The sequence below is a fragment of the Setaria italica genome, chromosome I (assembly GCF_000263155.2).
Source record: "Setaria italica strain Yugu1 chromosome I, Setaria_italica_v2.0, whole genome shotgun sequence".
Lineage (NCBI taxonomy): Eukaryota > Viridiplantae > Streptophyta > Magnoliopsida > Poales > Poaceae > Setaria > Setaria italica.
This window is the reverse complement of record NC_028450.1, coordinates 21,385,038-21,400,073: the sequence shown is the minus strand read 5'-3', so window position 1 is coordinate 21,400,073 and position 15,036 is coordinate 21,385,038. Positions and strand designations below refer to the sequence as shown.

At 44.9% G+C, this 15,036-nt stretch overlaps 2 protein-coding genes, 1 long non-coding RNA gene and 1 other non-coding gene across 12 annotated transcripts; 2 read left to right on the top strand and 2 right to left on the bottom strand.

Annotated features, from left to right (window-relative positions):
- Positions 1 to 619: 619 nt before the first annotated feature.
- Positions 620 to 2,146, top strand: LOC101761788 (probable carboxylesterase 2). The gene has a single exon (XM_004952383.3). The coding sequence runs from the start codon at positions 952 to 954 to the stop codon at positions 1,966 to 1,968; it is 1,017 nt and encodes a 338-aa protein (XP_004952440.1). The 5' UTR covers positions 620 to 951; the 3' UTR covers positions 1,969 to 2,146.
- LOC101762200 (extracellular ribonuclease) lies at positions 2,120 to 6,570 on the bottom strand. Of its 9 annotated transcripts, XR_002676144.1 has the most exons (9): positions 6,077 to 6,570; positions 5,889 to 5,953; positions 5,717 to 5,781; positions 5,512 to 5,607; positions 5,137 to 5,267; positions 4,649 to 4,754; positions 4,161 to 4,413; positions 3,066 to 3,420; positions 2,608 to 2,717 (listed from the first exon to the last, which is right to left on the bottom strand). XR_002676144.1 is itself a non-coding variant. In XM_004952384.4 (8 exons), the coding sequence occupies exons 1-8, from the start codon at positions 6,530 to 6,532 to the stop codon at positions 2,274 to 2,276; spliced, it is 1,620 nt and encodes a 539-aa protein (XP_004952441.1). In that variant the 5' UTR covers positions 6,533 to 6,570; the 3' UTR covers positions 2,120 to 2,273. The 9 variants fall into 9 exon arrangements, 8 of the variants coding, with proteins under 8 accessions (XP_004952441.1, XP_004952443.1, XP_004952442.1 ...); XM_004952384.4 differs by lacking the exon at positions 3,066 to 3,420 and having other exon boundaries at positions 2,120 to 2,717; positions 4,161 to 4,417; XM_004952386.4 differs by lacking the exon at positions 3,066 to 3,420 and having other exon boundaries at positions 2,120 to 2,717; positions 4,161 to 4,279.
- An 870-nt stretch (positions 6,571 to 7,440) lies between these two features.
- On the bottom strand, positions 7,441 to 7,512 carry TRNAH-GUG. The gene has a single exon. It is a non-coding gene; the product is annotated as a tRNA-His (tRNA).
- A 498-nt stretch (positions 7,513 to 8,010) lies between these two features.
- On the top strand, positions 8,011 to 9,860 carry LOC111256339. The gene is made up of 2 exons (XR_002676420.1): positions 8,011 to 9,546; positions 9,653 to 9,860. It is a non-coding gene; the product is annotated as an uncharacterized LOC111256339 (long non-coding RNA).
- The last annotated feature ends 5,176 nt before the right edge of the window (positions 9,861 to 15,036 follow it).

The following is a 15,036-nucleotide window of genomic DNA, read 5'->3' as shown; positions in this document are numbered from 1 at the left end:
CAGTGCAAGTTCTATTTATAGAGTAGAAAAAAAATACAAGACTACATAGTCATATAGTAAAAAAAACAAAATTAAGAGAACATCTAAAAAACTCAGCCAGGCAACATTTGTGAAAGTGGAAAAACCACAAACATGTTTTGTTACTTTCATCTCCTCCAAAGAAATATCCAAATGGATAAATATAATCCGAAACTTTTTTCTAGTATATAGGATTCTACCTTGAAGTTCTCCACAAAATTTTAGACTTTAGACAATGTTTTGGACAATAATAAATTAGACAAGTTTTCCCTCCCGAATCGTCTTTTTGTGTTTTTAAAGTTCATTTTTTGAGTTGACGCCTTCGTGGAACACTTGAAAAAAATATACTCCAGGTACCCAAAATTTAATAAACTTTTTTGTAGAAAGTGAATTCTCCCTTGTCGTGCCATCATTGGATAAATTGTGTGCATTTTTGCAAACAAGAGCCTAATTTTGTAATATTAACAAAATATTGTAAATATTTCTTCAAAAAATGCAAAATATGCCATGCAAAGATTCTGTCTCTTTTCCTTGCTTCTCCCAGCAACTTGAGGAAGAAGTTCATTTCTTAGCACTGACTCCAAAGACCACAGAGGCTACATCGTACACGCAAATCAGCAAGCAGTGGTGACGCTCAAGCAGGTAACGACTTCACCCCGAAGTCAGCATGGCCGGCTTCCGGCGTGGCATTACATGTACCTGGTGTCTGCGTGTCGTCCTCAGGTCCATCCACCGCTGTCTCCGTAGCCGGCCCGTCGGCGACCTCAGCTCCAGCGCACCTGCTCCACGTCAACCCCAAGGAGCCGTGAGGTGAGACCGGCCGTCTAGAATATAAGCCGGTGTCCTCCGGTGATCCCGAGATCGAGCTGCCCAAGACCAAGACGACATCACCCTGCACCAGGAAGCTCAGCCATCACACCGCCAGCACCGCGAATGGCGTCCAACAACACCGCCGGCGAGGGCTCTGCCGACGAGGTCCTCCACGAATTCGGCATCGTCCGGGTCTACAAGAGCGGCCGCGTCGAGCGGCCCCTCGTGGCCCAGCCCGTCGCGTCGGGCCTCGACGCCGCCACGGGCGTCGAGTCCAGGGACGTCCAGCTCGGCAATTACTCCGTCCGCCTCTACCTGCCCCCGGCCGCGGCGGCCGCCGCCCCCCGCGCCAAGCTACCGATCATCGTGTACGTCCACGGCGGCGGCTTCGTGGCCGAGTCGGCCGCGTCCCCAGGCTGCCACCGTTTCCTTAACAGGCTCACGGCCGCCTGCCCGGCTCTCGGCGTCTCCGTCGAGTACCGCCTCGCGCCAGAGCACCCGCTCCCGGCGGCCTACGACGACTCCCTCGCCGCGCTCAAGTGGACGCTCTCCGCGGCCGACCCGTGGGTCGCCGCGCGCGGCGACCTCGGCCGCGTCTTCTTGGCCGGGGACAGCGCCGGCGCCAACATCTGCCACTACCTGGCCGTCCACCCCGACGTCATCGGCGCCTACCAGGCACGTCAGGGTCAGGGTCAGGGCGAGGGCGGCGGCGCGCGGGCGCGGCGGAGGCTGAAAGGCGCCGTGCTGATCCACCCCTGGTTCTGGGGCTCGGAGGCCGTGGGCGGGGAGCCGCGCCACCCCGCGGCGCGCGCCATGGGGGCGCGGCTCTGGCTGTTCGCGTGCCCCGGCGCGGACGGCATGGACGACCCGCGGATGAACCCGATGGCGCCCGGCGCACCGGGGCTGGACACGATGGCGTGCGAGCGGGTCATGGTGTGCGCCGCGGAGCACGACTTCCTGAGGTGGCGCAGCCGGGCGTACGCGGAGGCGGTGGCGGCGGCGAGGGGCGTGGAAGGGGAGGGATCGGTGGAGCTGCTGGAGACGGAGGGCGAGGGGCACGTGTTCTATGTGTTCAAGCCCGATGGCGCCAAGGCCAAGGACATGCTCGACAGGATCGTTTCCTTCGTCAATGCTCCGTGATGCGCTATTTGTTTCTTGCGTTCGGTTCGTAGGTGTTGTCGTTGTGCTTCTGCGCCTCTATGACGTGTAGTAGAAAAGAGGGTAAATTGGTGACATGCTCAAGTTTTTCTCATTGGATATGTACTCCTGCTTTTCTTTCATAAGTCGCAAATGAAGGAATACCACTGTCAACTTCCACAGAAGTATGACCTTTGTATCAGGGTCGCAAACCTGAATAACCTTCAGTTGTACTTGTACAGATTGTTTGCTACCTCTTTCAAATTCGGGGTTTCCCGTGGACAGAGACGGCAAAATGCACTAGATGACTAGAACATCTGTCCCGCATTCAGCTTCCCAGGTGTTGCATTCCCTACCATCTTTCTCCATGCAAACTCTCCAATTTTGCTCCCAGATAGTCCCAGCGAATCTCGATCGGATGACTCCTCGGTCTCCTTGAACATGATGTCTGTGGAGATTACTCCCTTAGCAGGTCCATCCTGAGCTCTCAGCCTCCCTTCATAGGACAAAAAATCCAGGACTTTAGCTTTGCGCATGTCTCTACAGTAGATGAGAGCTATGCCGTCAGCTGGTCCATTTTGGAGAGGGGTACAGACTGTATACAACAGATAACCAGAACTGCCTTCTGTGACAGTGAAGACTTCCCTGTCTGCTAGATTAAGAGAGCGATACATTCGCCCATTCGCTCCATTATACAGTGTGAGCATGAGATCCTTTGCATCTAAAGATGTGTGTATCACTACCTCAATAAACTGCAGAAAAAGTAAACAAATGTAAGTTTGCAATTGTGCAGAAGAGAATACAAGAGCTTTGGAGCTAGTGAAAATGGCAAGGATCCCTTTTGCATACTAGGAGTTTCTGAAACTTTGGAGCATTCGTTATCATTCGACAAGAGAATATAGGAGCGAATAATTACAAAAAGCATCCAAACTCCAAAGTAATTGAAATGGAGGTCAGCAGAATTATTCCTCGCATGGAAGTGGGGCACCGATCTGAGGAAATGAACTAATAGGGACACCGGATATAGGTCATTCGCTTGCTAATACAGCAAAGCCTGGACAGGTCAACAATTAAAACATTCGGTATTGTGCTCGACCTACCCATCGAACCACCCAGAGCTTCTTCCTTTCATAGATCAGTTATGTCATCACATCTGTCTCTTACTCTGTTCTGTGTTCATTAGGAGTCCTTTTATCTCCTGCATTATGAATCGATGGTGCATTTTGACCATTTATTCATGAGGGTGGTGGAAATGAAACAAGATAGGAGACCATGATTCTGATATGATGCGAGCTAGACAAGAGATCGTGCGCGACAGCTATCATGCCTCCCTCAAGGGCTCCTATCTCGCTTGCAATCCCCAGTCTCCTTCGATTTTCACCGACCTCATGATCAGTCTCAATGGATTTGTAATGCAATGGCTGAAAAGATCTGCAATGAACAGAAGTGATGGCACTAGAAAAAAGAAAAATAAAAGTGTTAGGTGGGCACATGGTGCCACCATGGCAGTGTTAGGCATGCAGGCAAGCCAGTAAGCTGCAGTGAGCCACTTAACTTGAGTAACTGCCCATTACTCTAGTTTCCAAGACTGGAAACCTAGTTGCACATGAGTTTGATGATTTCCAATGCAAATTACTCAATATGGAGATAAATGATCATAAATTGCCAAAATTTTAGTGTGACCATGAGAATGGCTCGAGACCAGGGCAGTGAAATGTCTTATGATGGTGTTAAACAAACAGAAGGTGTCATGTAGGGAGTAACAAAGCTAGTCTCACCTTCCAAAGGCTTCTCAAGATTGATACACAATCATCTAATCATCCATTTCAGAATTTGTATTTGTGGAGCTAGAGAAGAGTTTACCCTAGATATATTACCCAATAAATCAACCCCTCATCTGAAATTCAAAACCTAACCTAACAAATGATCAGCATGACACTAATTGTCATCTCAATGGTTGAATGGATCATCAGTTTGCCTGTTTTTATTTAGACACTTTTTCTTTGAAAGAACTTATTTTTAGGCACTGAACTATTTGAACTACAACATACTCAACATATAAAGGGTAAGCAGGAGGCACCTGAAAAGTGCTTATAGTGTAACTAGTGCATCAAGCCATTTGCTAGGTGATATAAACAAAACAGAGAAAAGAAAAACTCGAGAAAAAAAAAAGGATGAACTGGTTGGTGTTGTACCTCATTCTCGTCTTTGCCTTTATTTTCATAGTGGAACTCATTGACCCAAGCCTTCTGTGATTTTCCTGTGAAAGGTGAACTTTCGGCAGGAGGGTTCCTCCATATAAGATTTGCATATTCTGGATGATCGACAAAAGGATTTCGATTATGCTGGTAAAGGTTGCAAACTCTGTCATTTCTAAGCTGCTCAGATCTTGATGGCGGATCAAGTTCATTCCACCGTAGAAGGGCTGATAGCAGACCCATCTTTCTTCTTTCTTAAAAAAAGGCAGAAATTTGGTAACTAAAAGAACAAAGAATGGCTTGTGATTTAAGTACAATATAATTAAGGTGTTATCATGCAACTGACTAGTTCAGTATTAATGTCCTTGGGGCAAAACTATTAGTTTGGTATGAGCAAGCACTATATCTGCCAAGAGGTGTCCGCCAAGTACTAGAAATAAAACCTAAATATCATCAATACATCTCCTTTTTGAGAAAGTACTTACGAATACTTGGTGAATCAGAAAGCTCCAGATGTGGAGCTCCATCCTTCTGGCCAGACCCATAGCTTACTGCCATGTACATCAGGGACCTAGCCACATCCCCGCGCACCTGATGCCAACCAAAAAGGAAAAATTGTATTGCCAATTACACAGCAAATGAAACCTAAAAAAAACAATTGATGTTTGAATCTGGAAGGCACTACCACTGGTGTTCATGTACAATTAAACTAAACCTGATTGATCTGACTTTCCAAATTCACAGGTTGCCTTAAACATTCCAAATAGTACTTCATATGTTTTTTAAGCTTAAATTATTTCTAACTTAGATATTTCCCTCCATTGGATCAAACACATACAATTCCCGATTCCTGCATCTGAATACGTAATTTCGGGTTCAAACATCAGCATTCTGTTCGACAATAGATATCAATTTGTCTAGGAACAGTGCACAATTAGACATATCGTCAATTGCAAGCAAATAGTTTCTAAACCTGAAAAGGAGGTGCCCACTTTTCAGTGTCTGTCTCAGTGTCAGATGCGGCTTCATGATTTGCTGGCCTCACACAATTTATTGATGTCGCAGTACATTCTCCAAAATATTTGTTTCCCCTTGAAGAGTTTACTGAAAACATAATTTGCACCTTAAGAAAAACAGTCAAAATTCTATGCTGCATAAATTCATTCATTTTAAATTATAACTCCTTTGCTTGCAAGAGTTTAGGCCATAGTTTAAATAGGCAGCAAATGTCTCACTTGAAATAACACAATCCTAGTGCTGAGGTTTCTTTTTTTTCCCCATAAATTATGCCTGTTGTCCAGTGGTTGAGATGAGGATGAAATGTATTGCATTCGTCAAAGACAGAAACCTAGCTGACCATTGACATCCGCAGGACGTATGTTGTGAAGATCAGTTAGTGATGGGCCGTAAGTTAGGCCATATGATCGAGGCCACAGGTGTTCCCCTGCACAGTAAAAAACACACAATATTTCTGTGAAAGGAAAACATAAAGATAAGTGAGCATTGTCCTCTCTACTCCCTAGACGTTAATTTTACTCACAAATGTAACTCACTATTCCATCCATCTGGTTTGCCTGCTAAGATCTTCGGCGCTGCTCTCTGCGAGTATATCTCAATCCTACAAGAAAAATCGGAGCCTAAAAAATCAAAACAGAATATGGGAACCAGCTGCCATTGTTGCACAAGCAAACTTTAGTACCCATAATCTGTTACAGAGCACCATACACTTCAGAGGATGCCTCAGGGTGTTCTGCATCAGCTGCATCCAGAATCTTGAGCGCCTCCCACACCTACAACATAAGGGTAACAAATCACATTCTTATTTCTCAATACAAGCCGAAATTCAACAAATGAAGGAGAGCGAAAGGTAACTGAAAAATTGATAGCTATAGGCAGGCTAGAAGCAGACCGACATCTTTGTACCGCAGGGCGGCGTGAGGCGAGACGACGGCGGCGAGCTTCGTCCTCAGCTCATCGCCAGCCAGGCCATCAAGGCCAACGTAGTAGCGCCTGACATCTTCGCAGGGGTACGCGGCGGCGTCCAGCGGTGAACGCGCACCCACAGAGGAGGAGGCGTGGGCAGCCGGGAGAAGCGACGCGGCGAGCGCGAGCGCGAGGCCAGCAGCGGCGAGGGCGTGGAGGTGGAGGCACCGGTCCAGCCACAGCGGGAGCAAGCTCCGCGGGAGCAAGAGCAACGGTGGCGCGGTGGGTCCGGGGTTGGGTTTTTTGCCGCGGCCACGGCGGCAGCGACTTGGGAACGATGGGCGACGGACGGCGATGGAGAGGCATGTTCTTGCTGGGGCAGCGCCGCGGGCAGGAGAGCGGGAAGAGGAGGATGCGGTGAGGATGGTGGCCAAGAGCGCCGGCATTGCCGCACCACTCGGCGCCGATGGAGCAGGTTAGCCAAAGTTCGGCTAATCCATATCGTCACAGTAGTTTTTTCAACTAATATATGAATATGAATATTAAACTTTTAAAATAATTACATTACTTTGAGCGGACTTAAAAAATTATATACAAATGTTATAAGAAAATGTATTTTATTGGCATACCTTCGCAAAAGGCATATTTTTAAAAAAACTGAATATCACACCAAATAGTTTTCATCTATACAGCTATTTTTAAGGTGTACATTTCATAATACACTATCAGTATGCGCCCACATGTCATTGACTAGCCTAATTGTATGGATGAAAATTAAGAATTGCTTGTATCAATGCTTTTTTGTTGGACTTGAATCAAGCCAGATGTTCAGCCGTTCCCATTGACCTTTGCTAATTTCGCTTTAATTCCACATCAATGATATTAAATCATGAAAATCGCCCTTTTAAATAGGAAAGGCAGTAGCATGCGTAGAAGAGTAATCCTGACCGTAAGATTTCCTAGATCCGTTCCCAAATTGAATACAAGTGTAAAGCAATACTCCAATTAACATACCACTTCATACGACGAAACATTTTAATTGCCAAATTCATATTTATATAGGATAGATCAATAACCTATATATATCTAACAATATCAAACATTATAAAAACAAAGAGAGAAATGACGTGAAGGACAATTGAGTCTTAAAGTGCGATGTCACTGAAACCCAAATCCAAATAGAGGGGAAATGCTGTTGTACTTAACCAACTTCACCCTATTTTACTGTATGAAAGGGTGGTAAGTAAAAAAAAGGGGAGTGCATACAGTATTCAGCAGTAGGTTGACGTGTGATACCGAATCACAACAGGTGATGAACACAATATAAAAAAAAAGGTAAAATAAAAAAGAGATGTGTGGCTGCTGGGATTCGAGCCCAGGTCTCCACGGCCACAACGTGGAATTCTCACCACTAAACTACAGCCACACTTGTATCAAAGTCGTAATAAAACATTATATGTCAATTTACCCAAGGTCCCATCGCACCAACCCCCCGCCGATCTCGAGGCGAGGACCGAAAGGGGGTTTTGCTTCGCGTAGAAGGAGAACAGTTGATAGCAGCCGCAGCGATCCCTCATTCTCTCCCCAGCGCCGCCGACATGGTGCAGCAGCAGCCGCAGCCAGCCACCAGCTCAGGCATCCTCGACGCCGTCCCGCTCTTCGTCGTCGTCCTCCTCGCCGTCCACGTTCTGGCCCTCGTGCGCATCCTGCTCGCTTCTTGCCCTTTTTTCGTTTCCCCGCCGCCCCGCGCCCGCACTCTTCGTCGCTTAATCCTGGCCAGATCCCGACTCCTCAGCGCTCTTCCCGCTGGATACAGGTGTTCTGGATGTACAAGTTGGCCTCCGAGAAGCAGCCGCCGCGGAGGAAGACGCAGTGACGCCCGCCGATCCACGCAATCGCTGGCTTGCCTCTTTGGTGGGTAAGATTCGTTCCTGAAATTGACTGCCTAGGATAATTTGTTTCTGTTTCTGTTTGGTATCCTACTCCTGAAATACGTTAGAAGCGATTTATTATCTTCGAATTTGAGTGCTTTTTGTTGGCAATGCTGCCAATAAATGAATTCCTGCAGTTGTTAGTGAATTAGGGAAAAGAAATAATGATTTTTAGGAAACAAGGTAGTAACACTGTTGGTGCTGATGCTTGTTAACGCAACAAGACACAATAAGGGTAACAAGTTATCTAGTGGTTCAGTGCTTAGATAATACAATTAATTTGAAGCATCTGGTGATGGTTGATTTGCAGTCTGCAGCTGTAGCATGTATGGCATTCTTTGTTTCCTTACCACCAAGCCTTGTTCAGCCGCCCTAGCCTCTTAGTCTTTTACTGTCACTTATTGTTGCATTCCCAACAAAAAAAGAAGAAGGGCAGGACACATAACTATTTTTACATAGTAGCCAACAATGTGCTTTCTTATCTTTCATTTCAATGACCACTAAGGAACTCAAAATCAATCTCTGAATCACTCTCCCTGCTAGACAGGTTTCTCTTACCTGCAGGTGCTAATTATGGCATTTCAATTGTGCTCCCTTTTATGGGTAACTGGGTAACCTGCTAAAATGTCCTATTAGTAACTACCAGTGAATGATATTGATAATGGATACTGTCTTCAAGTGTCAATGTAACAACATTGCCATTTATAGTGTTGATAAGTACGGAAATGATATATCTTCGATATGTTCAAGATAGAAGCATAATCTAGAAAATATTTTGTATCACAGATTGTGAAACTTTGGTTTCAGTTCAAAACATGTTTAATTGAGTAGCCGCTAGCCAACATAAAGAGTAACATCCAGGATCACCAACTTTGGTGCTATAATCACTTCTTAGTTAAAATATCTGAATTTGAGACCAGTCTCTGTTGCATATGTGGGAGAGGGAGTGTGTTGGGCTGTGAAAATAACATTGAATATGCACAAGTGAGTGAGTAGGGTTTTAAAAACAATATTGAATATACCTGTTCATAGATTGGAGACGACATTTGGGTAATAACTTGGTATCAGGTGTTGCTAGCATAAACTTGAGGACATATTGAAGGACATTCTCATTCGAGAAACTCACATTGATGGTTGATGAAAAATATCCCATGTGGTCTTAAGGTGCCAGTGCAAATTCCAAAATGTAGCATCTGTGTGATGCATACAATCTTTAAAACTCAGCATCTTAGAAGGGAAAAAACCTTGATTATGGCCATAGATGTGCGACACTCAAACAAGTTATGCTCTTTGATGTTGTTTCAAAGGGGTCCGTCCTTATATCCATGTGTGTTCCCCATGATATAGTGGTTCCTATTTGTATGTTCTACTATGCTTTAAGAAAAAGGGTGTAGAAATGTGATATTTTCATATTTCCTTTGAGCTTCATTAAAAGGCAAGGTGTTTGCCTAACTAACTTGTCTCAATCTTATATTGAAGCTACATCTTCTCTTTAATTAAACGTCAAATCTTTCTTCAGTTTTCATACGGTAATCAGTGAACTGTTATCATTTTTCTTTAGTTCGATTGTTACTACATGGATGAATCTGAACAGGAATATTTGATGCTAGGCTCTGCACTTTCTTTTATGGGCAGCATTAATAAATGGTGGCATATCTGGGCAAATGCCCTACAAGTTCTGATGTACAAATGACACTCCCTGTGGTTCAGATTCTTGAAAGACATCATCTCTATGCAAAAGATTTAATGTCTGGAACCATCAATCCTTTATGCCGAAGTAGGCTGGTACATTATGTAGTTTGTCATGACATATATTCCATGAATAATAATAGAAGTTTTGCTTTGTTATGTTGTCTTAAATTTGTTTTTTATCCTCAAAGTCTTCATATGGAAATGGCTGCATGCCCTATCTCTTGTCAAGTAATTTCTTTGGTTGGTTGAATCTGTGCTATTGTGAACTTCTTCTTTAGAGTAGTGGCAAATGCACAAATTACCATTTTTGTTTTGCCCAGTCAGTTATTTTCTCTCTTTTTTTTTCTTTTTTGCCTGGCTTCTCTTTTTTGTTAAAGGAGCTACCATTCTTGTAGGCTTTAACTACTTATTACAAATCTTTTTTTATATGCCATTAATTCTTCCTCTCATGGTTGTAGGTTGGATTTTAGGACAGAAGTGATGCTCCAGAAGGTTTAGGTTGTTCATTGTTCAGAGATATCTATGTAGCATTTTAATTTTGTTCTGCCATAATTGTTACATATTGGATTTTAGTTGAGAACAACTTGCTGCATTTGGATTTTGCATATTGCTCAGAGAGGCAATAGTCTATATTAACCATTGTCCTTTGTATGATAAATAAATTTTCATCGCTTTTTTTTTCCTAGAATAATCACTTGTCATATTTAAACTTTAGTTCCGTAAAATGCAAGAATTATTGCCATTTGGACTTAAAGGACCATTTGGCCTATAAGTAACAAAATGGCTTTTGATGGAGCGGAAACACCTTAAAGGAGAATTTCCAAAAATAAAAAAGAACATATTTTACAGTTCAAGCATAGATGAATATTTGCATTCAAGCTGTATTGTGCTGCATGTTTATATTGTGCTGCATGTTTAATCTAATGCCACCGCTGATGCAGTCCAAATTCCCAACAGGATGCTCCTCTAGTGTCAGCGTCACCAGCATAGATATATGCTAAAAACTGTATCGGCCCATTGATGGTCAAACATCGACTTGCTTATTTTCATGCAGTTAAGTAATTATCCAATGCGGCATGGTAATAAGAACAGTGATAAAAGAAAATGTAGCTGCAACATGAATAGAAGTAAGATAGAAACATATTCTGACATGACAGAAGCAGCATCAGCAAAGCGCCACAACTTGCCAAAAATGAGCAGCATAATAGCTCGACCAACAATACACTCATGATAACGATAATAGTGGCAAAAAACAGAGGAAGGAGAAAACAAGAATGCCTATGATATATGACACAAGCACGCTGATACTAGAATTGCATGCATAAAAACAAACATTGATGGTGATGAAGCGATTGTGACAAGACAATAAGATTAATAGCAAAGTTACCGAAATTCTTTCAACACAAGCTCAGGCTAGTAGGAGGAACTGTAACTCTCAAAATCATCTCAAACCCTTAAAACCTCAAATTTGATGAGTCCGAACCTCGTTGAACGAGATGGACTAAATCCACACTCCCAACTAAATTCTAGCTCCAAACTACCGAGGGATAATGGACTGAAGCTCGCATCACAAACTAAATATAGATTTGGCGTCATAACCTTCTTGAAAGCATCGTCAGGCAGACCCGTTCGACATCGCTCGCCGCGACCGCCGGCTGGGCGTTTTTCTTTCCTTTCTTTTACTTTCCCAAAAAAAGAAAAAATCTGCTGGTGTCATGGTGGTGGCATTTAGTGGAGTGGCGGCCGGCGATGCTGCAGCAGTGATGAGGCTAGCTGCGGTGAAGTTGAGGAGTTTCAGCCGAGCGAAGACTTTGTACAGCATGTGTTTTCTAATCCAATCGGCTGACAATGCTTGCTGAATTGAGTTAAGCGGTGCTATGCGTTGCGCGGCTCGTGTCAATGTCCCAATTCTGCCGTGTCAATGTCCCAATTCGACCGGCCGGTGCTGTGGAGAGTTGAATTGAGTTGGTACGGCATGTGTTGATGTCCCAATCCAAATGGCCGGTGTTGCTTGTTGAGTTGAGTTGAGTTGTGCTTTGCATTGTGCGGCTCGTGTCGATGTTCCAATCTAATCAGCCGATGTTGTTGAGAGTTGAGTTGAGTTGGTGTGGCATGTGTTAATGTCCCATTCCAACCGGCCGATGTTGTTGTTCGTTATTCTATCCACTCTGAACTTATTCTTCTTTTAAATATAATCGGCAGCTCTTTCTGCATGATTCATTTCAAAAAATAGATTTGGAACAGTAAAAGGAAACGGAGAAGGCTTGATGGGTAGAGGAAGTATTCCTTTTGGAAATGGGTGAGCACTACTACAGAATGCCTTATCACCGTTGGCCCTCAAACCTACACCACCGCCGGTTTTGGGAGTCGATGGTAAATGGTTGGTGGTGATGGGAATGGGCATCACCACTGAACTAACAACCGGCGGTGATGCCCATTCAAAAAGAAACCTATAGCCCCACCAGCTGCCAGCCGCCGGCAGCCACGGCCCCGCTAGATCCGGCCGACCGCCGCCCGCTGCGAAACCAGAGAGAGGAGGTTAGGGGAGAGAGGGAGAAGGGGGAGAGATAGAGGGGCAGCGTACCTCGCCGGAGCCCCCACGGGCTGCCATCAGCGCCGCTACTCAGCCACCATGGGTCGCCACCACCACCGTCGCTGCTTGCCCACCGCGATGCGTCGCCGCACCCCCCCACCCCCGCTCCCTGCTGTAGATCCGCGCTCCCCACGCAGCCACAGATCCGCGCGCTCCACACTACTGCAGATCCCCGTGCGCTGCTGCCGCTTCCCGTCTCACCACCGCTCCTCAGTGCCGCAAATGAGGGGCGAGCGATGGGGGAAGTAGAGGGGTAGCCGAGGGAGAGAGGGAGGGAGGGGACTAGCTGATGGATAACGAGGGAAGGAGGGAAGCGAACGACGGAGGGAGAGGGGGAGGGCTGGTGGGAGAGGGAGAGAGGAGATTGTGGGAGGGGGGAGGGATCCGGGTGGCGGAGGATGAGAGGAGAGGGAGGAGTCGAGGAGATTGCGGGAGGGGAGAGTGGGAGGGAGGGCCGTGGGCGTGGGGTGGGGGAGGAGGGGAGGGCCGTGGACGCCAAGGATCTCAAAACTGAATCGCATGAAAATTTAAGCTCCGAGACACCCCTTCACCATCGGTTTGTAATATTGTCCGATGGTGATACCTATCTCCGCCGGCTCATTATTTGACCTGACGGTGATATTGTAATATCACTGCTGATTTATGGTTTTACCGTCGGATCATGTAAAAATTCGACGGTGATGAGTTATCATCACCGGTTTGACAAAATCCGGCAGTGATATAGGTGGCGGTGATGATGGTTTGTGTAGTAGTGGAGCCGAGCGGACCTGGAGATTGCCCAACTTACTTGCCTTGGCGAACGAGAGGATGGAACCGATAATGAAGATTATTCGTCTCATGAGAGAACAACTTAGGAGAAACACAAGAGGCATCGTAGAGTTAGGGTAGGTCAGGAGCAAGTGGGGGAGTTGGGAATAAAAAGAAACTTTGCATGTCCTAAGGGAGCTACGAAATTCATTTCATTCTTTGCGCATGGCAAGAGAGATCATCCACAGCCACTTCCCGTATACTCACTCTTATGTTATCCTTGAGCAGAGAAACATGGATACATGGGAGCCCGCAGCCCAAACAAAAGGAATCGATCTCCATATATTGATGTTAGTTGCCCAATTCAACCTCAACGTACACAATCCTCACCTCCTGGCTCCAATGATGATTTGTTGCCATGCACGCTTGACAAATCCAATGTAACACCAATACACCAATGTGTTACCTGTATTTTTTGGGCTCTTGAGCCTCTAGGTAACGAATACCCCGGTCAAACAGGAGCAAATCTTTGTACGTGGGAAGCAAAGCATACTTTCATATGGCAGCCCATTCACGACGACCGTGGCAAGGAGCACTAGTGAGCCAGGGGAGTGGACATGTATTTTCATCACGAAGAATTCAATTGCTAGTTTACTTTTTTAATTAACTGTGATGCAACTTAAAAAACATATATACTACCTAGAAAAGGTGCCACTAGGATTTTGTCTGATATGGAGAGGGCAGGAAAATAAGAGAGAAATATATCGTCTTGTAACTACACTACAAGAAATGTGTGGATCTGTGATGAAAATTTTATGACACATTTGTTCTTATCATAGATTTATGATGTTTCTGGCTGAAAATGTTATAAAGTTTCACATCCGAGCAAATTTAGTGATAAAGTTACGGAACATCATAAAAGTTGCCATTGTAGAAAAAAATCATCACTCGCTGTTACATGGTGGTTTTGTGAAAATATAAGGTCCGCGAAAACGTCATAAACTAACCAGGGTCCCACATGTAAACATTTGTTAAAAAATAAGGTGTGCAAAAAATATCATAAACCGAGTGTTGGAGGTATGCCCTAGAGGCAATCATAGAGATGATGATATCTGATTGTATCCATGATTTGTATATTGTGTTCATTGAATATCCATTAAAGGCTACTTGAATTGATCTGCAATTATGTGAATTGTATCTGGAACTCTTTACTTGTATGGTTATTCTAAAAGTTGTCCCTAGTCGGAGTTCATGTGTGGACACACATGAATATTAGACTAGTACATGTATTAGTTGATGACTATGTTTCACAAGTCATGGACATGGAAATATCAAACTAATAATGTAGGTATATGTAGAGACATGTGCTAGGACTGACCCAACACGAGGAGTAGTTCTCTCTTTACACAACATGTACGCTTTGTCCTTAGACCTGAGATTGTCGCATGTACTCAAGATGTGGATCGACTTACTTAGGGCCTATCAAACGCTACACTGTGACAGGGTAGTTAAAAGGGTAGCTTTCGGATTTGTCAAGAAGCATGCTGTGAGACATGGTCAATCAAGATGGGATTTGCCCCTCTCTGATTGAGAGTGATATCTCTGGGCCCCTCGAGTGATCGGATCCAAAAATGCATGGACTTGCTACGTACGGTTAAGAGTTAACCTACAAAGGGATTTCGAATCACAGGATCGAGAAAGAGCGGTCGGCTTGAAGCTAGACCAAATATTGTGAGGCAAAGGGAATAGCATGTACGTGATGTTGTGACGGTTCGTCTGATATGATCTTCGTGTGCGTGGAGTTGGCACGTCTTGCTAGAGGCCGCTATCGACTATTGGGTCGAGTAGAAGTACTCGGGCCATGTCTATATATATCCGAACCCATAGGGTTACACACTTAAGGAGCTGGAAGTCCAATTCGGATATGATCCATGTTGGATCAGGTTTAGAAGTACTAATGGGCCTCGGACCCAGAGGCCCGTCAGGA